Source organism: Neolamprologus brichardi, chromosome 15, assembly GCF_056152115.1.
Source record: "Neolamprologus brichardi isolate AB-2024 chromosome 15, ASM5615211v1, whole genome shotgun sequence".
NCBI classification, from domain to species: domain Eukaryota; kingdom Metazoa; phylum Chordata; class Actinopteri; order Cichliformes; family Cichlidae; genus Neolamprologus; species Neolamprologus brichardi.
Window position 1 is genome coordinate 27,055,871 of NC_142118.1, and position 26,630 is coordinate 27,082,500.

Below are 26,630 nucleotides of genomic sequence, written 5' to 3' on the forward strand. Positions count from 1 at the left end.
GTGGGAGCAATCATCAGAAAATGCAAGACATACAAGACCACTGATAATCTCCCTCGATCTGGGGCTCCACGCAAGATCTCATCCCGTGGGGTCAAAATGATCATGAGAACGGTGAGCAAAGATCCCAGAACCACACGGGGGGACCTGGTGAATGACCTGCAGAGAGCTGGGACCAAAGTAACAAAGGTCACCATCAGTAACACACTACAACGGCAGGGAATCAAATCCCGCAGTGCCAGACGTGTTCCGCTGCTGAAGCCAGTGCATGTCCAGGCCCGTCTGAAGTTTGCCAGAGAGCACATGGATGATACAGCAGAGGATTGGGAGAATGTCATGTGGTCAGATGAAACCAAAGTAGAACTCTTTGGTATAAACTCAACTCGTCGTGTTTGGAGGAAGAAGAATACTGAGTTGCATCCCAAGAACACCATACCTACTGTGAAGCATGGGGGTGGAAACATCATGCTATGGGGCTGTTTTTCTGCCAAGGGGACAGGACGACTGATCCGTGTTAAGGACAGAATGAATGGGGCCAAGTATCGTGAGATTTTGAGCCAAAACCTCCTTCCATCAGTGAGAACTTTGAAGATGAAACGAGGCTGGGTCTTCCAACATGACAATGATCCAAAACACACCGCCCGGGCAACAAAGGAGTGGCTCCGTAAGAAGCATTTGAAAGTCCTGGAGTGGCCTAGCCAGTCTCCAGACCTCAACCCCATAGAAAATCTGTGGCGGGAGTTGAAAGTCCGTGTTGCTCGGCGACAGCCCCAAAACATCACTGCTCTTGAGAAGATCTGCATGGAGGAATGGGCCAAAATACCAGCTACTGTGTGTGCAAACCTGGTAAAGACCTATAGTAAACGTTTGACCTCTGTTATTGCCAATAAAGGTTATGTTACAAAGTATTGAGTTGTATTTTTGTTATTGACCAAATACTTATTTTCCACCCTGATTTACGAATAAATTCTTTACAAATCCTACCATGTGAATTCATGGATTTTTTTTTCACATTCTGTCTCTCACAGTTGAAGTGTACCTCTGGTGCAAATTACTGACCTCTGTCATCATTTTAAGTGGGGGAACTTGCACAATCGGTGGCTGACTAAATACTTTTTTGCCCCACTGTACGTATTAATACGTAACCCGGACTGCATACTTTTACTTACGTAACATTAACCGACTTCATCCCCTCCTTATTCCCCATGCTGCTGCTATCCTTGTCCATAGTCTTATTACTTCCTGGATCGATTATTGCAACTCCCTCTTATTTGGTCTCCCCAACACGTCCCTCCATAAACTTCAACTTCTTCAGAATTCTGCAGCTCCGGTCAAAACTCGTACATCCCTAAGAGGCTATATTACCCCAATTCTTCAACAGCTTCACTGGTTGCCCACAGAAGCTAGGATAAACTTTAAAATCTTAGTTCTCATGTTTAAGTGCATTCATAATCTTGCCCCTGCTTATCTCTATGATCTGCTTCATATCACCACTGTTTCCCGCTCTCTCACATCTTCATCCGTCACTCATCTTGTTGTTCCTTCTGCTCGCCTTATCACTATGGGGAACAGAGTTTTCAGTCGCTCTGCTCCTCAGCTCTGGAACTCACTTCCTTCAGTCTTAAGAAATATAGATTCCCTTCCCTCATTTAAGTCACAACTCAAAATTGACTTGTTTAAACCAGCTTACTCGCTTTAATATAGATTTTACTTGCTGTCAAATCTTGTTTGTTTTTTGTTTTGTTTTTATTTGTTGGTTTTTGTATTTTAATCAGTGCTGTCAAAATTAATGCCTTAACGCAGATTAAGCAGTCATCACGCAACAACGTGATACAAAACATTTTATGCTATTAACACATCTGGAGTGCAGAATGACTCACAATCCCTGAAATGTTTCTGTCAATGCATTTCGGGCAGTTTGTCCAAGTAGAGTTACCTTTGCACATGTGCAATTGGGCAGTTGATCTGGTAGTGACGGGCAGCTGAACCAATCAACTCAATTTGGAAGATGATAAACGCATATTGACCCTCTTGATGGGAAATTTGAGTATTAAAAAAATAACATGATGGAACAGTCGACCGACATAAAGTATTATGCACATTGTTCAAGAAGGAATTTTCTTCTTCTTTCAATGCTCCGTGAGTGGTTTAAACCACTTACAGAGCATTGGCAACTCAGTGAGTCTACCTCGGACATATTGACTGACACAATGCCAAGTGGATTGCAACAAACTGCAGACATAATAATATCATTGATAACACATGCTTTACATAGCTTTGGTTTCTCGTTTCAAGGACTTGAAGTGCCTCCCCAAGAGTGACAGAGAGAGTGGATAAATGTTTACAGAGTTTTCTGTTAACATGAATGTTCAAGATGTTCAATAAATATGTTAAGTGCGTAGATTTTCCCCTTTTTTCCGAGTCTGTTTGCTAAAGCAAAATGAAATGTGATTAATATAGATTAAAATGAATGATATTTAATTGTGATTAATCAAAATTAATCCACCGTAACCCTCTGATGAATCTGATTAAAAACTGTAATTGTTTGAAAGCACTAATATATATTATGTATTAGAGTATACTTACCTATTAATATATAGGTTTTTTAAAAAGTTACATTTTACAGGAGAGAACCTGTGCTAAAGGATTGAAGAAAACTATTCAAATTCTCTTTGAATTTAAGCATACAATCTTTGTGTTTATTCTCCATTTACTTCATTATACTGCATAAATGTCTCTTACAAGCTTAAATATAAAGTTGAAAAAGTGTAATTGCAGCCAGGCTATTGATCAAGTAATTGTGATTAATCGTGATTAATTACAGAAAATTGTCAGATTAATTAGTCATTTTTTAATCTATTGACAGCACAAATTTTAATTTATTATAATGTATTTTAATCTACTGTTTTATTGATATCTTTTTCTTCTTTGGTTTCTTCCAAAGCAAAGAATTAGAGTTAGCATTTGTTAGAGTCACTACTGATGATGAAATAGATCTCAGGGGGTTAACAGCCAACAGGTTGCCAGCTTGCTGTTTAGAATACATCTACTCTTGTACCAGGAAGGTTTTACCTGAGTGGTAACACCTATTGTGCTGGAAAAGACTACATAGATCCAGTGAGCCCTTAAGCACCAGTATGAACACTGACGAGACTGTGTTGATGTCACAGTTTGGCACTTTATTCTCACACAGTGAGCAGTAAAGTTCACACAGTGAACATGGCTTAAAAAATAACTATCATGTGGTCTGATGCTGGGGCAACTATCAGACGAGAGCAGCCCAAAGTATGTGTATCAGTGCAGTCTGGAGAAGACAACTAAGTGATTTTATGAAGGATTAGCTGCTATTGTGTCACATCAGAAATAAAAAAGCCAGGGAGGAGCAGGATTAGCAAAAGTGCTGACACACAGTGGGAGACAGAGACAAACACAGACAAGGATGGAGACAGAACAGGCTAACTGTGGATCTGCTTGCAGAAATGTGTGTTTAATGGTGTTCACCACAGCAGAATGTGTGTGTGCAGAGCTAACAGGGCTGGTGGGTTTGAAGTGATGCACTGAGGGGAGAATTTAGCTGATGACGCATTTGAATGTTTGTCAACCGTGAGCATAGATTTATATCTTTCAGTGAAAGCAGGGGGTCAGAGTGATACCAATGTGGTAGGTATGGGTGGGTATAAACGGACCACATATGTATGTTTTGGTCATTGGAAATTACTTATATGAATATGTGAAGGAACTTACCACAGACTACTTGCAATTAAACAGTCAAAGGAAGCCAAACTCTTTCTATGATTAGTGCTAAAAAGGATAAAGCTTTCCATTCTTTCAGGACTCTGTTGCCCTTTGCCACACCACTCCTTTGCTTCTTTGTATTCGTTCCAAGAACCTCATCCATAAACATTAGAGCATGTTCTCGAGGCGCTACTCATAACTCACTTGCGTCACTCATGTCAATGCATTCACTCACATCAGTGTTCAAAGTGAAAACACACGCAGCAGTAAATGGGGACATTCTGCTTGTTACAGAACACAATGAATATTTCCCCACCACAGCGCCTACTGTTTGTTTATAGAATTTGATTACTGACACAGTAAGCATTTGGAGATTACCACAAGTGATGGTATTAATCAAGAGCATTCTGAAATTTTCTATCCCATTCCCCTACCTTTGGTGCTGATGTTGTTATGCTGGAAGAAAAAATAAAAATTTACCATTCGGTATATATCCCTGTGCACCTTTAAGGTACAGTAAGGGATCATGAGCAACACCACCTGACTTGGACCGCTTTTCATCCCATTAAGCTAGCTGTTCAACATTAAGCTAGCTCACATATTTTGTTTGCCTACTGTTCTCGTTAGCTTTTCTTCACAAATAAAATCATACAGCATGAAACTAAATAGGAAAATATTATTACTTAATTTAGTTTTTTTTAACATGAATATCTCCACTTATGTTCACTGATTATCCTTGTTATATGTAAAAGAGATGACTGTACTTTCTCGAAATGCTGGACTATAAAGCATATACTCCTTATACATGTTTCCCCATGAATTTCATAGAATATGGTAAGTAGTCTGTGACCCTATAAGCCTGACACAGCCGCAGATGGTAGCGACTTCCAGGTCTTAAAAGTAAATTCAACACAGAAGTGCCTCAAACTTGTAGTCTTTTTAAAGGCAACAAGGGGGCAGCAAGTGTGATTGCAAAAAATCGTCCAGTTCTATAGGAATGTAAGGGAAGATGACCCTCTTCCCAGAACCTGATTGAACCTGAACATCTCTGTAGAGATCCGAAAATGGCTTTTGTTTGATATTGTAGAATTCACTCCACACACACACTGTTCATGCTCACAGATGTCACATTTATTTAGGGTTCTTTATGCAACAACCCACAGTCTAGTCAGCGCTGGTCTCAGCTTTTCCAACAACCCCCTTTCTCGTCTCCCGCCTCACTAAAAAGGGGAAAAAAGACCATCATCAGTCCAAACGCCACCAGCTGTGTTCTCACCTGCTTCCCAGGCACCGCCCAGTTAAGCTAACTGCACCACTTGTCCACTGCAGCTGAACTAGGGACCACACCTCCGCCACAGATATGTTTAATAAATTTGCAAGAATTTTAACTGGATATTATGAGCATTATGGGTGTGTAGAATTTTGAAGTGAAAATGAATTTAATACAATTTGGAATAAGGCTGTAACATAGCAAAATGTGGAACAAGTGAGGTGCTCTGAATACTTTCTTGCTTAACCATCAACTGAATTCATACCTATTTAATACCTATTATATGCCCTTGTGATTTATGGGAGCTTGGTAACATTGAACAATTCTTAAAGGTGTGGAGATTCAGTAATAAGGACCAGATGTTACAGTCCCTGATAATGCATTGCTTTAAATGGAGAAAATCTTGAGGGATGGCTGTTATGAGGAAAGGCAGCCCAGACACTTCACCAGTTTGGGACACATCGTCAGTAGTGGACCTTGGATTCATCGGGTGTTTCGGCCATTATCACTAGACACCCTCATCCAAGGAGGCCCTGCCAAGGTTGATCAGGCCCTGGAGTGTGTGTTAAGCAGAACACTGCTTAAACAGAACATTTGGACCTTTAAACAAAAAACAGAACATCTCCTGGTAAAGGGAAGGATTTTATTGTATTCTATTTCTCTCATGGTAAAGCTGTTCAGGGAGCACACTGACCTCATGACCCTTTTCTGTCTGCATCTATGCTTTTAAGCCAATGAAGGTAATTACTACAACGTCTGTTAGTCAGCATGTTGGGGAAGTGGTGAGTAAGCTAATGGCAGCAGAGCACATGGTCCCATTTGACTGTGTGCCCTCTGCTTTTTTTTTAATCCTCCCTCTCTCTGCATTTTAGATACAAGACAAACTGGCAACAATGACACACAGGAGCAGAAGAGGAAGCAAAGTGCAGTAATGGTACTTTGTCAGGACAGACAGACACTGTCTGAAGATCCACAATAAAACCTCAGCAGATTTAGTGTGTGAATCAATTTCTGTCTTTCCTCTGCCAGCACTCCTCCTTTTACAACAGCCTTCTCTCTCTCTGTCCACACTGTTGATGAACTACATCATTTGCCTGGTGCACAGACCTTCAATCAGAGAGTCAGACACAAACGGATTGGAAAAGACCTGGGCTATCATATGTATGTTCTGTTCCCTCTCTGTAGTCCTGCCTCTGCAAACATTACTGTTGTCTGGCAGTCTCCACAAGTTACTCAACCTAATAGGCATTAACAACATACAGGGAAACCCTCACCAGCTTCCAGCCTGACCTGTTGACCTAAATCTTCATTTATAGCTATTTCACATATTCATAAAGTAGAAACCAACTTTACAATCTGAAATCCAGTTTACAACTCATAACCAGGAGCAGTCGCAAGGCTTCTTTGAAGCCAGTTGGAACAGTGGGGAACTTGGATGCATATGCACTGCTCCAAAAATGTAAGCAAACTGTGAATCCATTTCACCTAATTCACTGCAATAGTCTCGAACCACCACTTGCTAAATCACTACCTGTTAGGGGGTGTGTCTTGCTGTTTCGCCTCCCATGCACCTGTGGCCATTTACATTTGCACCAAAGCAGGTGAAATAAATTCATTTTGACTGTTTTTCAGAGAAGGGAACAAAAAACTTAAGATGCTGTGTGATCTGATTCCCCTCTTCAGTCACACACTTGTGTGAAAAAACATCTAAATGTTTTTTTATAACGTCCTCCCTGCCCCCATAGAAGCATTGTACAGCTTTGACTCTGATGATCTCAACTTTGAGAATACACATTAATAAAAATAGAGATACAAGTTCTCAAAGTTGAGCTGAAAGATTTAAGTAAACGTTAGGCCCCCTCCTCTGAATACATTGTTCACCATGTTACAGTCACTCCCTAAGTTTCCGTGAACAGAACTCATGGCCACTTGATTAATGCTCATGACAATTTGTATGTTAACAATCGTGAAATTGTGGCTTGTGACTCATTGTTAGGTAATAGTGCACATGGTGCATGTTATTATGCAGCGCTATTATGCAGCGGTACTGTTTATAAGGTTGGGGAAACCTGCAGTCAGCTGAGCCTGAAGGAGTCACTTGGATGAGTGACGAAATGTTTCTCCCACTGACAACGTTACTTCCAAATGAACAGAATCAACTTTCTGAGACATTCAGGATCTATTTATGTTTAGCTGGTGCTAGCCGAACCTGAAGGTTAAAGTTTTGCTGGTAGAAACTGTAGAGGGAATCCCAGTGGATATTTGGCTGATGTCTCTGTGACTCACAGAGTGAAGCACAGAGCAGAGGATAGAGCGAAAGATCTGAGGGTGGAGTCTTTAGCCAGGAAGCTTGTATTTACATCACAGAGGCATCAGTGTGACACCACTGCACCACCACTGCAGAGCAGGATCGCACTGAGCACTCCCACCCGCCACACACACACACACACACACACAGTCACTTCCGGAAAACACAACCGACTTTGTGACTCCCTAAGCAGAAAACCTGTATTCTACTTCCAACTTCAGCTACTGCATAGACGCCTGGGTCCCACTCTGCTCCCAAGTAGAGCCGATAGGTCAGACCATTTTCAGCATACTTACCGATTCCATAGCTTAGCAGTATTACATAGACACTACATTAGATTTTTTGAGTAGCTAAACCACAGTATTTTCCTATGAATAAAGTCAATTTAACATTTTTAACTGACTTACGCTCTCAAACAAAAAAAGAAATCATGGGGAAAAAATGTGTTTAGAGGTTTGGAACACATGAGCATGTCAATTACAGGTCATGCTAACAATTCTATTGCCTCTATTTTAAACGTTTTTCCTATTTAATCTCTAGGTTTCAGCCATCAAGCAACATGTCAGTGCAATACTGAACCACTGCAATTACCCCTTAAGGTAGTTTCGCCCTTTTTCATAGAGTCTGTATTATGAAGATCCACACACAGCCACATAGGTCCCTGTTGAAAGATTTTGAATTATATTACTTTATTATCTTTATTCAACTGTGATAATTGTTTATGTTTAAGCCTTATTTGAATTTTGTAGTAATGCCTGTACATAGCGTGTCAGCAAATTCTTTAGCTGGAACAAAGTGATCACATGAGGAAGTTGCTCAAGTTTAGACAACACCCACATGTATTGTTTTAACCCACTACAAGATCGTTAATCAACTTGTCCATCTTTGTCTTGCAAGGTTGCATCCTGTGCAGCCTCGTATGCAATCACCAGATAAGAAGTTGTTTTTTCCTAACTAGTACTCCACCCATGAGTGTTACGTGAGTATATAATAAAGTCTGACCAGATGCCTGGGCGCATTTCTGCACAGGATTCGCCCATGTACATGAATTAACTCTGGGCCCGTGATTCTTTGCTTTCCTGAGGTTTTTCTCCTAACATTTCTTGGTCCTCTGAGTCGGAGTTGGAAAAAGCAACTCGATTGTTGTGACTCCAAACCAGAGATCTACGCTGTATCCTGTCATCGTGGGGACCCCGCACCGAGGTTTGTTCCTCCATGGAAGGAGTGGCCGGTGTTCTTATCAGTGGTCCACGACGCTGGGATCCAGTGAAAGACCTCAAACATAGACGGAGAGATCTTGGAAAGGTAAAGAATCCACTCAATCACACTCGCGTAAAACGAAAGGGTTTGATAGTCTAATCCACTGTACGGATTTTTAAAAATACGTGTAATAAGGTTGACCCACTGCAAGAGCTCATAGGACTAATCCGCCGAAAGGATTGTAAAGTAAAACACGTTAAAGGTCTCACCCGCCGTAAGGGTTTAGGAGTGATCCGCCGTAAGGATCTGCGCGACTGTGTATAAATGTTTGTGTTTTCTGTGTGTCGGAAGTAAGTGATTTTTTACAGCACAATAAGATGCTGAACTACTTCCATTGTTACTGTCTTTTTATTTACTGTAAGGAGCTCAAGTACTGGTGACAAAGGGGAAAGGTTGGGTTTCATCCCATAAAACTGACACCGCTTCCTGATTAGCAGGAAGTAGAAGGGCGTGTCAGCAACCACCCCTGCGTCTCGTGCCAGAGACGGCTCTGCAGTTGTGTGATAATGGGTAATCAGCCCACCAAACTCACTGCTGACGAGCAGTGGCTAGAGAAAAAATGTCCAGGCGCCGGACAAATTAGTGTTTGTAGATGGAGAAATTCTAAGAAAACAAAATGTCCCAGCTGGGAAGGAAAATGCAACCCCTCAGCTGTAACTCAGCTAAAAGAAGCTTTAGTAGAGGAACTAAATGACACAAAGAACTTAAAAAAGAAAGGTAGACGTGCACACAAATTGCAGCTTCATGCAGCCTGGGAGGAGGAAGTAAATAGACGTCAAGAAAATAAAAATAAAAAACAGCAACAGAAGGCTAAGCAATCAAAAATGCAAAATCCCCTTTAGGCGGAACTCAAGCTGCGTGCGGCCACCCTCCACCTTATGCACCAGCATCACTTCCTGCACCAACGGCAGCAATACCTGCCATAAAAACATACGTAGAGAAACACTGGGTGACCAGGAACACAGGGCCTCTACCTGAGGCTTTGCAGTATGCAGAACATGCTTTCCGTGTAGTTACAAAAAAAGAGAAAGACGCAGGTATTTTCACAGTAGATCCAGCCACAGGATTTATTGCATTTTCAGGAGGATTCAGGGGACAAAGGCAGGGACAGAGAAGAGGCAGAGGAAGTTACAGAGGGAGAGGTTACAGACGCTCAGAACAAGATGGTGAGGAGAAAGATAACAAATGCTGGACATGTGGAAAGGAAGGTCATTTCTCAAGGAATTGCAGGTCAGGGACAGGAAGGCGTCAGCATGAGGATGAATGACTAGAGGATAGAGAACAAGCTGAAGAAAGTGAGGAAGACACAGAGGTGTTCAATGTTCACCAATTAGTTTCACAAGCTGTAGACAAACCCGAGATCACAGTACACGTTAATGGTATGTTATTGATCGCACTCTGTGATACGGGGGCGTGTAAAACAGTATTCAACGTAAAATTAGACGAGACACTGTGCAGTCCTCGAAATCCTTTTATTAATCCACCACCCGTTCCTGCAGCCGCATCTGCAGCACCACCCGTTATACATTCACCCATATCAGGAAGAACATAATAATCCCTCATCAAGTAAAAACTGGAGATCAAAGTAGTTTAAAAAGGGTTGGAAACAGACCCGACTGAATAGATATAAATACAAGAGGAATAAAGTAAAATAAACATAAACAAAAGGTTAAATTACAACTTATCTTTAATGTATTCATGCTAATATGCTGAACCCTGTATGAAACGGCTGAAAACTACATGACGGAAAAGCTGAATTGAATATGAAAGTGCAAGTCTTTGCCACTGTGGGGCAAAGCATGCAACCACTGTGTGAGGTTGCGTTTTGGTCTTTTCTAAGCTGATGAGCAAGCTACACATTATCAGATCAGAAGCTAGCTGAGAACTCTTCAAAGAGAGGGAAATAGAACTATGATAACTGTGATAACTGGAATGTGCAGAGTTTCCGTGAGCAGTTTTCCTGCATCTTGACTCATATGTGTAGAGTGTTCATAGCATCAGCATCATGTTTTAGTTTATTTGTTTTGGTGGGTTGAAAAATAGTTAAATAAACTTGTGATCATATTTATGGATCACCATGGCACATGCCATTGGCCAAATGATTTATTTACGCAGATGAAAAAAGTGAGTGTTAATGTGTCTGACGTCACAGTGTTTTTGTGCGCTGTGTAAAAGTAATTGCCTCTGATTGTGAGAGCGGTAATTCTGCAGGTCACCAGCTGTTAAAAAAAAAAAAAAAAAAGAGTACAAAAGAGACAAAATTTACATTGTAGATGAAAAATAATCATAGAAAAAAGGTTTTGTGTTTATCAGCCAAGAACAACTACAATCTCATTTTCTGCTTTTAAGAAAGGACAGTTCACAAAAACAGAGAGAGAGAGAGTTGTGTGTGTTGGTTAAGCAGTGATAATAATAATGGACATGTCTTAGTTTGTCACTTTCAGGTGAAAAGCAGACCTGAATCAATTTTCCACATGCAGCGGTCGGAAGAAAGTTATAGTTTAACATCATTAGAAACATTCAGGCCAAGTTTCTGGCTAACTTATTTACAGCACCATGTGTCTCTTAAACTCAAAAGCGAGCTCTCACTCCTCCCTGAAGACAAGGAATGCAGCTCCAAAGAGCAATAACATGGCAGATAAAGAGACAGCAGCAAAGTCCTGGGCAAAGAGTCCCAGCAAGCAGCAGCAGTGTGGACAAACAGCATGAGAGAAGAAGAGCAAACCCATCATCCTGCCTGATTGGATGAATGGTACTGTGTTCCCAACAAGCTGCAAATTCACTGTGCATGTGAAAAAAATGTTTGAGGAGAACTGAGGAGACTGTTGGAGTTTGACATTTGCCACTTTTGGAGAAAATGGCAAGAAGAAACAGTGAAACACAGGACAAAGCTGAAAGAGAACTGCCGGCTGTTGGACTGTTGAAGTGGGAGAGGACAACAGTGAGAGTAAGTGAGAATGCTGGTGTTTAAAGTGGGAAATCAAAATTTGGGTTAGCAAACCTGGGAAAAACAAAACTGACTGCTTAAGTGGGAAAATTGTGAAGGAGTCTGAAACACTGCAAAAAGAAACATACAAAATCACACACACACAAGCAGAACATGCATTAACCCTACTAACACTTCCAAATACAAGAGTACTCATGAAGATTAGACAACATTTTAAGCATGTGAGTCTGTTTACCATCTTGTCCAAGTCACTTAGTGTGATGCAAAGATCAATGGACTCATAGCACATTAGTTACAAAATGATTAAATATAGCAGAGAAATGTGTAGGAAAGGCAGCTTTAAGAACATGCTCTGCTGGATATGCAGCTCCACAGACATGCATTAAACCTGCCTAATAACACAAACACCCATGTAATGAAAATTAGCTTGTTATCTCTCATCAGTGTTAAAATAGTGTGAATTTAACAGACACTTGTTATCAAATGCTGAATTTATCCAATAAAAAAATTGACTCTCTAGGTTGCAGGACAACAGTTTAACTATTTTTGTGATAACATTTTGAATATGCATTTCTGTTGTCCTGTCATCTTAGTGGGTTAATAGCTGATATGCAAATTAGTTGATCGTTCTTAGATTAAGGAAAGGTGATTGAATTTTAGCACGAGTGAATGAGGTGTGTTGGAGTTTGTTAGAGTGGAGACTCTAAAACACTGAGTTTCCTGTTTTGATGTGCGAGTGTATCCTGTACCTAGATACACAACTCTGAATACGTCAGAACAAACTTCTTTTGTGAAGTGCATGACAACATGTCACATGTTTTATGATGACGGGAAAAAAGGAAAACTGAATAAAATGGGTGCGTGTGGCCTAAATGAGTGTGAAGCACAGATCTGGGGATTAAACTCATAGCTAATAACATATTAGGCTTATGTTGTGTGTTGTGCAGCTGATGGTTGGTTCGGAGTGAATCTAGCTGATGATTTTTCTTTTGTTGTGAAGTTGAGCCTGCCAATTAGTATGATAGTATGATAAACCATGCTAATGGTATGATTTACCCTCCTGAGATGAGGAGCTTGTGTCATGACGTAACAAGGCCTTTTTATTTTGATACTTTCACAGTGCACTGAAAGTTTTGTTCGATAATCTCTGTTTGAGCAGATCTGCACGATTAGAAGCGCTATACGATACGTCGTCAAGAAAATTGTTACAAGTGAGTTTCTCCACATTAAAATGGGCTCAGGAGAAAGCAACTTATTTGGGACAATTAGAAAATGAGAGTCCCTGTCCAAAAAGGATTCAGCGAGGTAATCCGATCTAAAATTCTTCTTTTTTCTTTTGAAATGACGTCATTTTGCTGAGGGTGGAAATTAAATGCGGCGATAGTTTCCACTATCAGCAAAGAAAGAATGGATGAATGAATGAATGAATGGAAATAAAACAAACTGACTGACTGGTAAAAGCTGACAAGACTTGACCACGACTCAAAGTTAACCTCCACCTAGACAGGCCAAAAGGGTGGATGAATTTATGTGTTTCTTTTTACAGGAGCAGAAAGATGACAGCAACATCCGAGGTTGCATACCGATTTAACTTTTAAATGTCACTTTCTGTGTCTGTGAATCTACCAGGGGTGTGTTATTCATGGGTTTGTGTTGCTCACAGAGATTACTGTGAGAAAGAGTGTATACACCTGCGCAGCGCTAACATTTATATTTCTTTTCTACAGCATAACAATTCTTCTTGTGATTTGATCATGTGATTTATACCAGAACAACTAGTTAATGTTTTTCTACTACAGGATTTCTGGGTTTATGTGTGAAGAAACATGAGTGGTGATGCTGTTACACTGTGTTTTGGGGAAAATGTGAAGGTTATTTTGATTTCACTTCCAGATCTTGTTTTTCAGGCCATGATGGTGTGTATGCAGGCTCCTGGCGGAGCCAGTTTTTAAGCAAACTTAATATGCAAAACACACTAACATCTTTTACTGCAGGATTATAGGTCCGAAGTGGTGCTGCTCCAGAGGAGGAGATGCCCTGATGTTGCCTGGGACATGATCTAGCTAACCTTTTTCTTTAAGACAGGAATTTGGTTTTGATGAGTTGACTCATGGGAGTGTCCATGCGTCAAGAGGAGGGGTCCAGGATTAACATGAACAATGAATTAACATTAAACTATGTTTTATATGATTTTTGCAGCGATTTGTGTGATTAACAGTTCATTCAACGGGTATTAAGCCTATGCAAGTGGTGCATCCATGTTCAGATGAGGCTTTGATGGCCTATAAGTGAAGTTCACTGAACTAAAGAATGTGGTTTGATGATTGTTGACATGCTCTCCAAATAGAAGTTTTTCCTCCTAGCAAGGAAGTACAGGTGCAGCAGTCATCTCCTGAGAAATCTTCAGAGGCCCGGTGAGAAGCAAGAACCATTCCAGGCATAGCTGACAGCCCAGGCAGTGGTTGAGGTCAAAGGTCGAGCTGGTTGGGGCCCATCATGAGATTGGACTTTGGAGCCGCAGCAAGGACCACGAAGCTGCGTTGGAATGAGAACTGTGCCAAGGGGGATTTCCAGAGGCCAACAGAGGAGATTTTGGACAACAGACGGGCACCTGAAGGATGAGGGGAGCGTGCCAAGCTCCATCAACAGCGCAGGGGGAGTCCGAGGATGACATCATGATTCTGTGAAAAGCACAGGAACCAGAAGCTATGGTGGTGATGGCAGCAGTTTCCTATGAACATCACCTAATGCTGTGTCACTGTACTGTGCATACAATGACACTCTGAAGACTGCTGGGATCATAACAGCAGTAAGATAACTGGACCCACCACCCTTTCCACAGAGGGTTTTTTTCTGCAGTAGAAGAGTCATAAGTATTCCTATCACAGGACAGAAAGTTCTCCACGCCCTTTTCCCATGGATAGGGACTGGAAAACATGCTCTCGGAAGTGAGACACTGGACTATAGATTCGGCTTGTTCCTCAATGCATCCTGCAAGGTCAACGAGGGACATAACCAAGAAATGGACGCTCTCCGAATTGCTGTAATGCAATATCGTGTAGCACTGGACATGATCCTGGCTGAGAAAGGAGGATTGTGTGTCTTATTCAACACCATGTGCTGCACCTACATGCCAGATAATGTACATTCTTTAAACATGGCTTCAGATTCTAAAGAGACTGTTGATCGGCGTTGAAGTTTTCCTGGTTTTATTTTACTTTATTATATTTTATTTTGCTTTTCTTTACTTGTGTTATACCTTGTTTAAAGGCTGTAATTTCACAGATGATGAGTTTATCACTCACAACATACGCAGATGTACTACAAACCGATGAAGATCATGAAGACTTCTTTTCCTATTTGTTAAATGAAGATGAAGTGCAACTAATTATGTATTAACTAAAAATGTGAAAGACAAGTAGTTGCTTACTGATGACTATGATGTAGACTCTGATACAAGTGTCTAAGTTGCCTATAAAAATCAGCAAATGCATTTTATGACGAACTAATTGAAAATACATGTTGTAAGAAGTTATGTTCTGATAAATGATATGTGTTTTGCTGCACAATTCAAATCTGCTAAAAACAGAAGGGAATGTTGAAAGATTTTGACTTATATTACTTTATTATCTTTATTCAACTGTGATAATTGTTTATGTTTAAGCCTTATTTGAATTTTGTAGTAATGCCTGTACATAGCGTGTCAGCAAATTCTTTAGCTGGAACAAAGTGATCACATGAGGAAGTTGCTCAAGACAACACCCACATGTATTGTTTTAACCCACTACAAGATCGTTAATCAACTTGTCCATCTTTGTCTTGCAAGGCTGCATCCTGTGCAGCCTCGTATGCAATCACCAGATAAGAAGTTGTTTTTTCCTAACTAGTACTCCACCCATGAGTGTTACGTGAGTATATAATAAAGTCTTACCAGATGCCTGGGCGCATTCCTGCACAGGATTCGCCCATTTACATGAATTAACTCTGGGCCCGTGATTCTTTGCTTTCCTGAGGTTTTTCTCCTAACAGTCCCAATAACACATCTCACTACTAAAAGATTCTGACACCCCATTATATCTTGGAAAATAATAAGTCAACTAAGTGCAACTTCCAACTCAAGCAATAACATTTTTAAAAAGTAAGAGTAGGAAGCAGCAATAAATCAAATGTGAGGCAGAGAACATATTTCTGTAAGTTAAGCTAAAGCATTTGATAGTGAACTCTTTCTGTTCCAATGGAATGTGGATGATTCAGAAATCCGTGAGTAATGGTATTATGCTTCCAAGTGCAGCTAATTACAGTAGTATAATAACACATCGCTAGTATTAGCTTCTTAGCAGTTAATTAGATAGAGGGTACTCACACATCTTTAACAGTGAAGGCTAACATTTTATCAAAACAAAGCTATTCAGTAAGCTTTTCACCTCTCTGAATATTTTTATGGCTACCATCAGATAGGATTTTAGAGCTTGCAGTTCTTATTGTATACTAGTGCTGACTAGCTAGCTTGTTGAGTTGAAAAGCAGCAGCCACTTGTCACTCAAATTGGTCACCACTGAAATTTTATTATACAGCTGTGTAAAATTTTGGCTCTAGAGACAAAAGGCTTTTACACTCAGGATGCAATAATCTGTAAGAATATTGTTTTTCACGCTGACCTTTTCTTATTACAGCTGTTCAGTGCAATTCATACCACAAATTTGCAGCAACTATTTTTTTTTCAGATCAATCATGATTTTTTGATGATCTTCCACATGTAAATAAACAGAGCAGACTGATCAGATTCATTTGACAACAAGCATGCTTGTAGCTTAAAACTTGGCCTGTCGGCTCTCTGAAATTATTTCTCTGTCTCCACAGATGTGGTCCCAGTTCTGCAATGAAATCTTCAAATATGTATAAAAGCGGCCGTGATACAGCGTCGGCTTCCCGGATCAAACCATGATATTCTCTCTGTTGCTGCCATCTTCTGAGAATATAATGAACCACAAATCTCTTTCCTTAATTTTCTTGTTTAGAAACATCAGGAACACTTCACTGCTTAACATCAACTGAACTTTTTTAAAGATGAATTTTTCCAAAAACACAAGGCTTTTGGTGTGGTGTTTGATCTGTTACACGAGACGTTTGCATCTGAAAGGTGATGTTCTTGATATGTAAAGCCCTCAAGACAATTGTTTATACCAGGCTAATCACTGTTAATCACTGTTGTAAAAAGCCAGGCATTTTAGCATAGGAGTCTATAGGGACTGACTCACTTCCTCGCCAGTAGAGAAACTGCATTTTTTGTCCCTGCGATAGTTACATTTTTCATCCCTAGAAATTGACAGTTGGTTACTTTTAGTAACCAGTGATTCCTAACTTAGGTTTATTGAAAAAACAATTCCATATAAGGTTTCCATTAACAGTGAGTGCTGCACTAGTTCAAAGATTTACTGGATACTAGAAGTGCTTTGTGAGTAAATGCTTTTGTGGATGCTGAGGCAAAACTGTTGAGTCATAGCTATTCATTCTAATGTATTTCCCAAAATCAATACAGTACTGGACTTTGCAATGCTCTATGCAAGACTTTAAATTAAGGCTTAAATATTTAGGCTGAAGTAAATATGGCAAATTCCAAATTACACAAATTCCAAATGAACCCACTGACCTGAAATATGTGCAAAATGGACTGGTTCTTATATAGCACTTTTCTACTCTGTCTGAGCACTCAATACAACTAATTCATTCACTTTTTCTAAGCTGTAAGTGCTCACTATCTAACATTCATACTCCAATGGATGCATCGGAGGGCAACATGGGGTTAGTATCTTGCCCAAGGATTGAACCCCCAACCTTCCAGTTAATAACTGACCTGCTCTACCACCTGAGCTACAGCCACCCCAGACAGACAGAAGCACATTTAGATGCTTTTACACATCCCACCAATGGTCAAAAACATGCAGGTAACATACGCAACGTGTGACCACTTTCACCCCGTCAGAGGCATAGTGACTGTCTTCGAGACTTGTGATCTGAAGCTACTGCAGCTGTGCTGCACAACGTGAACACATCCTGTGACAAGACCTATGATTAGTGCTTACAAGGATTACCACAGAACAGGAAGTGGACTGTCTGTGAGAAGTTTTCCATGCATCAATCTTGCATTTTTTTTACATAATAGAAATACATGACTCATTTTAATAAATGACTTCATTAACTGTACACAGTTGGTCATGACAGAAACAATCAGCTACTGTTTAGGATGTTGTGCGTGTTTTGTGTGTGTGTGCTTGAAACTGTTATGTAACAAGGTGCGTGCATACACTACACGGGTAGGATGTTTGTGGCAGACAACATTAGACTGTAACTACTATCCAAATTTAAGTAATGCACATAAGCAAACATGCATGGATAGACACACACTAGCAAACAAACAGTGAGCACAAACACACATGCTTGCACCTGCACATGGTCTTATTAACCAGCGAACACACACAAACATTTACCCAGCACCTGTTGCTGCATATCCTCGTGTCACTGCTCACTGGGAGAAAGAGACTCTGTTTGGATTCAGTCGCGCTGAACATATCACTCACAATAGGCAGCAATGATTATTCCTGTAGATGTTTATTGAGTTTATTGCTAATGAGTGAAGAATGGCAGGACTGCCGAATGAGCTCATTCTTTGTGAAAAGAGAACTTACAAATAGGAGTCTTTGTAGCTTAGGGTTCTGTGTTTGTTTTCAAGTGTTGCAAGAATATCTGGGGTTTTTTTTAGAGTGTTTGAGGTTAAACAGTACTGAAATATGCCATTAGCTGGGGTCGCCATTCAGCAGTACCGATAATTTTATGTCATTAGCACTAATCAGTAAGCACTAATCTAATAATTTAAATAAAAAATAGATGGATGCAGTCAATAAATTAAGTGGAGTAGGTTTTTTTTTTTATGTTGCTATTGATTGACTGTAGTCTGTCTTATTAAATTAATAAAATGGGTTACTCTTTTAGACATTCAAATAGTGCCAAATCACAGCAACACTTGCCTCAAAGCGCTTTATATTGTAGGGTAAAGACTCCCAACAATCATACAATCCCCTATGAGCAAGCACTTTTCAACAGTGGGAAAGAAAAACTCCCTTTTAACAGGAAGAAACCGCCGACAGAACTAGGCAAGCTCAGGGAAAGATGGCCATCTGCCATTTCATATTTTAATGCCAATTAAAGTATGGATTTTTTTAGTTGGCATACACAAACAGAATTTGTTCTCATTTCTCAATCTATCCCTAACCCTACTAAAGCTGAACCCTAAAGGCCACCTAGTGAAAAAATGTCACGGAATCCCGAAATTTTGGATGCAGATTTGTTGGGTAACATATAGAAACATCAGCAGCATTGAGTGTTTATGAAAAATTTGTCCTCGAAAAATAAAGCACTGTGAAAAAATGTAAAGTGATGATGAGCCGGTACTGAAAAAGAAAAAACAGAGATTCATGGTTCATCCAATTCTCACAAGAAGGCAGCACCAGGGAGAAGTTCATGGTTTGATCCAGGAGTTAAAGCTATAAAACTTTTGTGCATATTTTTGGATGTCAGTGGGTCAGTTTGAGCGTTTCTTGACAGAGTTGGGACCACAACAGGTTCTAACTGATTCTATCTGATCACGGGTCTGATGTAAAATAGTAATATTTAACTATTTCTATATCGTTGTATGTTCAGTACCAATGTACGTTTGAACTACGAGCGCACCAAATGGTCTCATTGGTCAGATCTGTTTTTTGCATCCAAACAATCTGAAAAATCAAGTATGATCCAAAAAAATTAATTCCACAAATTCATCCTGTGAAAACACACAGTTTGTACTGCATTAAAAAAAGATGAGTGTGAATAATATTCACACACGACTTGTTTACACAACTCTTCTCTGGGAACTGGTGGATGGCCACTAGTTAATTTAGAAAATGCTTCAAAATAACTGCTCAAGCAAGTTAATTAGTTGTCATGATATTGTTAATGGCTGGATTCCATTTAACATCACCGCAGAACAAAATGGAAAATTACATAATTAAAAGTGTTTAATTTTTTTTTTTCGTATGTCACTGCCATCTTTGCTAATGTCTGACTGTTCACATGCCATGCCTCTCTCTTAAACTGTCTCTGGTATCATACAAGGTGAATTTCTTGTGATATCATTCACTATTGGACAATGATTTATAATCTCATGTTTTGAAGCATCAGGCTGAGTGTTTTCACAGTAACCATTCTGGTCTTTTGAAACCAGATGTGATGAGAAAGGGGCGTGTCATAAATGCACAATTTACTGAGCCCATAAGTTAAGTAGGAAAGTGTTTCCATGGATAAAGTCAGAAAGCCATTTTCCTATAGACTTCTATAAGATTCCATTGCAAGTTTTTTGCTAAGCATCAAACCTTGGTAGCCAATAAACAGAAAACGTGTTTAAGGCACTTTGCATTGGCTTTACTTTTTATACATTTTAGAGATTTTACTTTTACATTGGCTGTGGTCAAATCTGTTGTAAAGAAGAAAAAAAAAGCATAAAAGCTAAAAAGTGAAACCCAAAACCTGAGCATGTTTATTAATGACCAAACCCAGGATGTGAAGTTGTATCTGTACTTTACATCATCCATTACAGACTATTAGCCCACTAGTCTAATGCAATACATTGTAAAACATTGCATTACCTAGCAGTTGTCTGTCTCTATTTTCCAACAGGCAACATGACATGACACAGGCAACTGGCAAATTCAAAGCAACAACTAAAGTTTCATGCAACAACTCGGACTAAACCTGATCTCACTTTTGTTGGGACACTTTTTTTTTTTTTTAAAAATGCATAAATAGATATATAATAGACAGAATGCAGCTGACAGTGTTTGTAGCCCAACACGTGTAAGGTCCACACAAATCAGTTCTTATGGAGATAATTAGATGACACCATTAACATCACACAGACAGACCCTTGCATAGAGGTGTAGCCATGCAGTAGTGTTAAGTATAAATTGTGTGTTAGTCCTGCCAGCATGCTCCAAACCTTTTATATTGCATTGCAGTAGATCATAGCAGACGGTACTTTTTAATTGCTTGTTTGAAACTCCTAGTGGAGATGTTAAATTGTTATTACCCCTTAGTCACATGCATTACCCACTGCAGTAAAGCAGAGGTTTAAAGCTTTAAATTGTTTGAAAATAAAAATCAAATATAACATATAATCATGGCAAAAGCTTTTTTTTTCAAATAAATTATTTTTTTAAATGCTATAAATACACCAAGCTCCAAGCTATGAATTCCATAAAATTGCCCTGATGAAATAAGTATGATGTCTGCCGAGGGAAACACTTCACTCTTTGTTAGCACAAGTCAACATGACTGGCAGGAGACAAAGGCACAGTCTCATCTGCCCGGAGACTGGAATGATGACACTAACTATATTAAAATGCATGAAAACATCAGCTCATCCATCCCTAAAACTTGAGTGATGGCCATAATAATAATAATAATAATAATAATAATACTTTTTAAAATGAAAATCAAGTGGAATTGTAAAACATTTGTAAAACAACCATTACTTTTTTTTTTTAGTTTTAAATTATTTAATTATTTGTTTGTGTGTTTAAATATCTAGAGGCATATTCTTTATCAGCTGTGAGAACTCCGCTGACTGACATTTTAATTGTTCGCAGTGCAACAGGGCTAAACAACAAACTGTTGTCTCGTGACACAGTTTTCAAACGTTGAACTGAAAAAATAATAAATGAGTGAAAAAATAACGAAATAAATTCTTCACGTGTCAACTCTTAAAGAAATTTGAATAATTCATTTTAAGTGGAATCAGAGCAGGGGGCAAAAAAAACAGGCACTGGCCCTTTAAATGAAGAACCTGCTAGAGGAGTACTTAGAATAAAGAAAGAAAAACATGCACGGAGGTGAATTGAAATGGGATGTACTCACCACTGCGGATACACACATGGCAGGCATGGTCCTCGTTTAGAGTATACAGATGAAGGTCGAGCAGAGGTCCAAGGTGACGGCCTGAGAAAGACTTCTCATCTATAGATGTTAGTCATCATCATCATCATCGTCCTCCTCAGTTTACCGGAGGATAGAAGCTGAGCCCGGCTCTGAGCAGCGACAGTCTCCACTGCAGTGTTTTATAGTCTGTGTCTCCAGGTGAACCGGTTTTAGATGCGAGGTGAGGGTCTGCTTCACAGACAACGCTGTGGTAATTCCCATAGCGATGATGGATGGGGGCATACACCGGGACCGCCGCCTCGCCCTGTCCTGGCTTGTCAGCGTGCAGTGCGGCTCTCCGTCCGCTCTGCAGACCTCCACAGACACTGCTGACGTAAGCGAGAGGCGGGACTTAGCGAAGGGCTGTCGGCCAATCCCAGCCACGAATGAGTCGTGCACGTGTATTGAACCTCGCTTCTGGTTAGGAAAACAGGGGTTGCAGTGGAAGTGAGTCAAGGCTGTTACCAACAATGTCAAGACAGTGTCCTCGGTGTGCGGTGAGTGTATAAGACAACAGTCTGCTGTTATGTAACATGCTTTAAAAGACAAGGCGTTCTGCTGTATTAGTCACAGTAAAAACGATACCCGTTGTAGCCAAGTTAGCCCTAGTGTGCCCATGTACAGTCATGGTGTCACAGCCTTAACCAGTATTTTTTTCTGGAAAAGTAAATGAAGATGCTTAAATTTATGTAATGCTAGACAATTACAGTTTCGGCCACAGCTGTTCTCAAAGTGTCTCTCAAATCTACTGTCCAGCTAGATGGGTAAATTCTCTGGGAAAAATTCTCTAAAAAACTCTGGGACTAATAAAGGCTAACTTATCTATCGTATGTTTTGAAATGATAAACGAATAGTTTTTCTTGTTTTTATAAACCTGCGATTCTGTGTTCGGCCAAACAAAGAAAAATGTCTCCTCTCAGCTGTAAGTACAGAGTATGCCACGTTTGGAGGCTCCTTAAAGTGTTTTTAAATTGTGTATTTAAATTACACATGATTACAAAAAACCCAACTTATTTACGGTGTAAGGAACACTTAAACTGCTCCTTTATACAAGTATTTAATCATTTAAGGCATGTAGACATGATCTAGACAAGCTCTTCAAGTTCAAACAGAGCATCAGAATTAAAGGTGATTTAAGTGAATTTGAAAATGGCACAGTTGTTGGCAGAGATGGGCAGTAACGCGATTCGATTACTTTTTTCAGGTAATGAATGGATAATATAACGAGTGTCGGAGATAGTATGACTGTGCAGCATTTAAAGCATGGAAGTACTGACCTTACTTTGAGTTTGATTCTGTAAAAAGTGACAAAAACATTAGCGTCTGCTGTGCACTGCGTGGGAAGAAAACGTCTTTACTTTTCTACAGCGAAAACCCCCCTAAACTTCCAAGGAGCAAGCACCAAGTGCACTGCCACATGGAAATGTGAAATGCACAGAGAAACTCCCGGATCCTTCCACTGAAATGACCGCTGCACCAGGGCAAACCTCCGCCTGCCCCACTCTTGCTAAACAGGTAAAAATAGAGCAACAGGACCGCTGAGTCTTTGATTTTATTTATTTTCTGCTGTTTTACTTGCATCTATTTTAAAGAGTGAGTGTAAACACAAAAAACTATTTTACTTTATATGCTAGAATATGCAGAAAATAGGTTTAAATGTTAAACAAATTGCTTCCAGTCAGAGAATGTTGCATATAATTTAATTTTTGCGTGATGTTAAAAGATTAAAACTAATAAAACTAGTTTTAAACTCCCATGGGGCTGAAAATCTGAGACTCTCCATCAGTTGCTCTTAGAATCAAAGAAGCTTCTGGGATGAGGGGTGAAACGACTTCAAGGAAACTTAAAGAAGTCCAGACGTTCTCCTTTCCAAGCTTCTTAGATTACGATGACCTGGATGACTTAAAACCTTCACAGGCATATTTAAATACAGTATTGTTGCTGACCATGTCCATCCCTTATGAACTTATGACTTATGAACCCTGTGTTTATTCAGGCTGTTCTCTTTTTAACATGTTTTAATTCTTTGTATCTTGTTTTATTTAATCTAAACAAGCCCCTAACAAAAAGTCAATGATCACTGTCCACCTCTCTGGGTTTTTATTACCACTATTCATCAGCAGCATGTTTTAAAGCTCAGTTTTTAAAACCGTACAATGTAACTACAGCCAGACATCCAATATTTGATCAGGTCAAAAAAGAATCACTCTGCGGCTAACAAAGATTTGAATGAGTACATGAAGCTGAGGATCATCAATTTTTTAACTTAGCTTTTATTGAGGGGGAAAAAGTTAGTGTTCATCCTCCAGCTTCACTGTGCTAATACGTTTATATTATCCTAACCGTAGCCCTGTAGCTATTAGAGATGGACCGATCCAATATTACGTATCGGTATCGGTCCGATACTGACCTAAATTACTGGATCGGATATCGGAGAAAAAATAAAAAATGTAATCCGATCCATTAAATATCAAAAAAAGCACCTCACAAAACTTGCGACACGGCGTAACGGCAGTATGCGTCACGCGATAGCGCAGCTGTGTGTATTTGTGGCCTCGGAACCAAACCGGCATTTCATCTCCGAGAAAGTTATCTCAGAGAGAATTAAAGCAAGTGTGTAAGTTCATCTCTGAATGTTTGTAAAGCATTCCAGCATTAAGCTTAACAACCAATATATGGAGCGACTGCCTCTTCTCTCTCCCTCCCTGTCCTGCTGCTACTTCAATCGTGAAACTGATTAATGATCAGCTGATCGGCTCTTCTGTCGCGAGTCCGTCTCTCTTGTTTGTTTTATCGCCCACTTCACGCCAGAAAGAGGAAACCAGCGGTTGAACAACAGCAGCACGTTTAAGCTTGATAAGCTGTTGTTAGAATGTATTTAATATTACTTTCTAAATGGTAAATTATAGAAAGTAATACTTTCTACACCAGGATCCTCTTCTACGTAGCTGACGGCTGGTAACTGTGCAGGGGCGGATCTAGCAAAGTTTAGCCAGGGGGGCCGATAGGGCATTAACATGGAAAAGGGGGGCACAAAGACATACTTTTCTTTCTTATTCTCATTCAAAATGTCTAGCTTTTAATAAATAATTATCTGAGTCTTACACCCAAAGTTTTAATCTGATGTAAAATGTATAGAAGTACATTACTGTATATAGTAACTATTAAGTCTAATATATACCCTAGTAAGCTAGTACTTTTTCCTTTGGGAAGGTACAATCTGTGCAGTCTGCAGTTCTGTTGAAGAAAGATGTTGAATCTATTTAATTATTCTTGAAAAATAATTGATTTCTGTGCATTTTTTTTCACACTTTATCAAATTTAAATTGATTACGTCGATTAAGCATCATAAGGTGGGGGGTGGTTCCCTATTTTTTTTTTTTGCTAGGAGTTTGCAACCCTATTAGTTAGGTTGCTTACTCTTTAAAATACCAGAATAGGGAGGATGGAGTAGGTTTAAGTTTATTAGATTGATCAGTATTGCTGAACTATGAAATATTTTGGGTGCAGTGTATTTTTTACAACAAGTATAACAGAATAGCTTTAGTTTTTTGTTTTAAACTTGAGTATGAACTTGTACAAAATGCAGCAAGATATTAAAAAAAACTGTTTTATTGATTAAAAAACACACTATATCGGATTCATATCGGTATCGGCTGATATCCAAATTTATGATATCGGTATCGGTATCGGACATAAAAAAGTGCTATTGTGCCATCTCTAGTAGCTATCCACCACATAGCACACCATTACATTCCAGCTAGCCCACCCAACTTCAGTAATCCTTCAAATGTTGCTGCAGTTTGATTTTCTGTCTTCATTTATGTCCAAAGTGATATCAGAGCTCTACCTTTTCATTTTTCCGAAATCGCTGTCAGAACTTGACGAATGTTTCTAATGTAAGGTTTAAATGTAGTTTTACTGCATCTTTAAATCAAATCAAATCAAATCACTTTTATTGTCACATCAGGTGCAGGTACACTGGTACAGTACATGTGAGTGAAATTCTTGTGTGCGAGCTTCACAAGCAACAGAGGTGTGCAAAGTACAATAACATAAGAACAAGCAAATATAAGAATGGCTAAATCTGAGAATTATATGAATAAATATATGTACAATATAAGAGTGTATGCATATTACTGAATGTGTATACTAAATATTAGGGGTGCAACGATACAACAAAATTCACGGTTCGGTTCGGTTCGATACTTTGGTGTCACGGTTCGATATTTTTTCGATACAAAAAAAATGTTCATGCCTTTTTATTAATTTGTCATTTATTAAATTTTCACGGCACATTCTGCACCACATCTCTGTGCGTTCATCATTTGTTTGAAGCCAGCTCACCTCCTGCAACCACTTTTCTGAGAATACGCGCTTCTTTTGTGGTTCGGACTCCTTCTGACATTTCTTTGGAGGTGGAGGAACATCACAGTAATTGCTTAAAGGAGCTTCTTCGACATCTTTAAGAGTTCTAAACAAATGTCTGTCCTCTTCCTGAAAATCTTATGTACGCAAACACGCATTGTAACTTCTTATCTTGTGCGGGTTTTTATTTTGACAGCGAATGCGCACCTGCGGACCACTTATGTGCAGCCCTGGTTATTTAGCTCGTCATATTGCAGCCACAGAAATTCTTTTGTCCATGAAACCATAAAGCTGCACTTTCTTTTTGCCTTATAGTCTGATTTGTCATAACCTTTCCGTTTTGTCACTTCTTCACCCTGACCTGTCTTATTTGGCTCAGCAGAACTAAAATATATATCCTGCTGCTTTTACACACGCACTAACATAACGCTCAGCGATTCTCTGCGCGATCAACCTCTCACATGTTTAAGCTGCAGGAGATTTCACTTGTCATGTTTGCATAGTAAGCTAACGATTGATAAGACGATGTCAGAGGAATTGGAGCACAAATTATCATTACTCACCAATCAGTACTGTCGCTTTCTATACACAGTTCACGCGATTGCAAAGTGAAAGCAAAAAACAAGCGCAAATTCAAACGCGATTTCAGTATGTCACATATTGACAGTGGCCGATGCCAATGACATAATTACCCAGCTACATTTACGAAAGAATGCAAAAGCATTGACATATATTTT

The 26,630-nt window shown here is 39.5% G+C and overlaps 1 protein-coding gene and 2 long non-coding RNA genes across 3 annotated transcripts in view; 2 read left to right on the forward strand and 1 right to left on the reverse strand.

Moving 5' to 3' along the window:
• Positions 1–21,833, reverse strand: part of tnfrsf21 (tumor necrosis factor receptor superfamily, member 21) — a 75,748-nt gene extending 53,915 nt beyond the window's left edge. Inside the window, exon 1 of the mRNA XM_006796202.2 lies at positions 21,466–21,833. Coding sequence (XP_006796265.1) covers positions 21,466–21,492 — 27 coding nt within the window. The 5' untranslated portion in view covers positions 21,493–21,833. The remainder of the gene's footprint in view (positions 1–21,465) is intronic.
• LOC148098541 (uncharacterized) lies at positions 7,403–16,321 on the forward strand. The gene is made up of 4 exons (XR_015720735.1): positions 7,403–7,581; positions 7,851–7,909; positions 8,208–8,289; positions 8,395–16,321. It is a non-coding gene; the product is annotated as an uncharacterized LOC148098541 (long non-coding RNA).
• A 101-nt stretch (positions 21,834–21,934) lies between the features above and the next one.
• Positions 21,935–26,630, forward strand: part of LOC148098542 (uncharacterized) — a 19,445-nt gene continuing 14,749 nt past the window's right edge. Inside the window, exons 1-2 of the long non-coding RNA XR_015720741.1 lie at positions 21,935–22,022; positions 22,894–23,040. This is a non-coding gene — a long non-coding RNA (uncharacterized LOC148098542). The remainder of the gene's footprint in view (positions 22,023–22,893; positions 23,041–26,630) is intronic.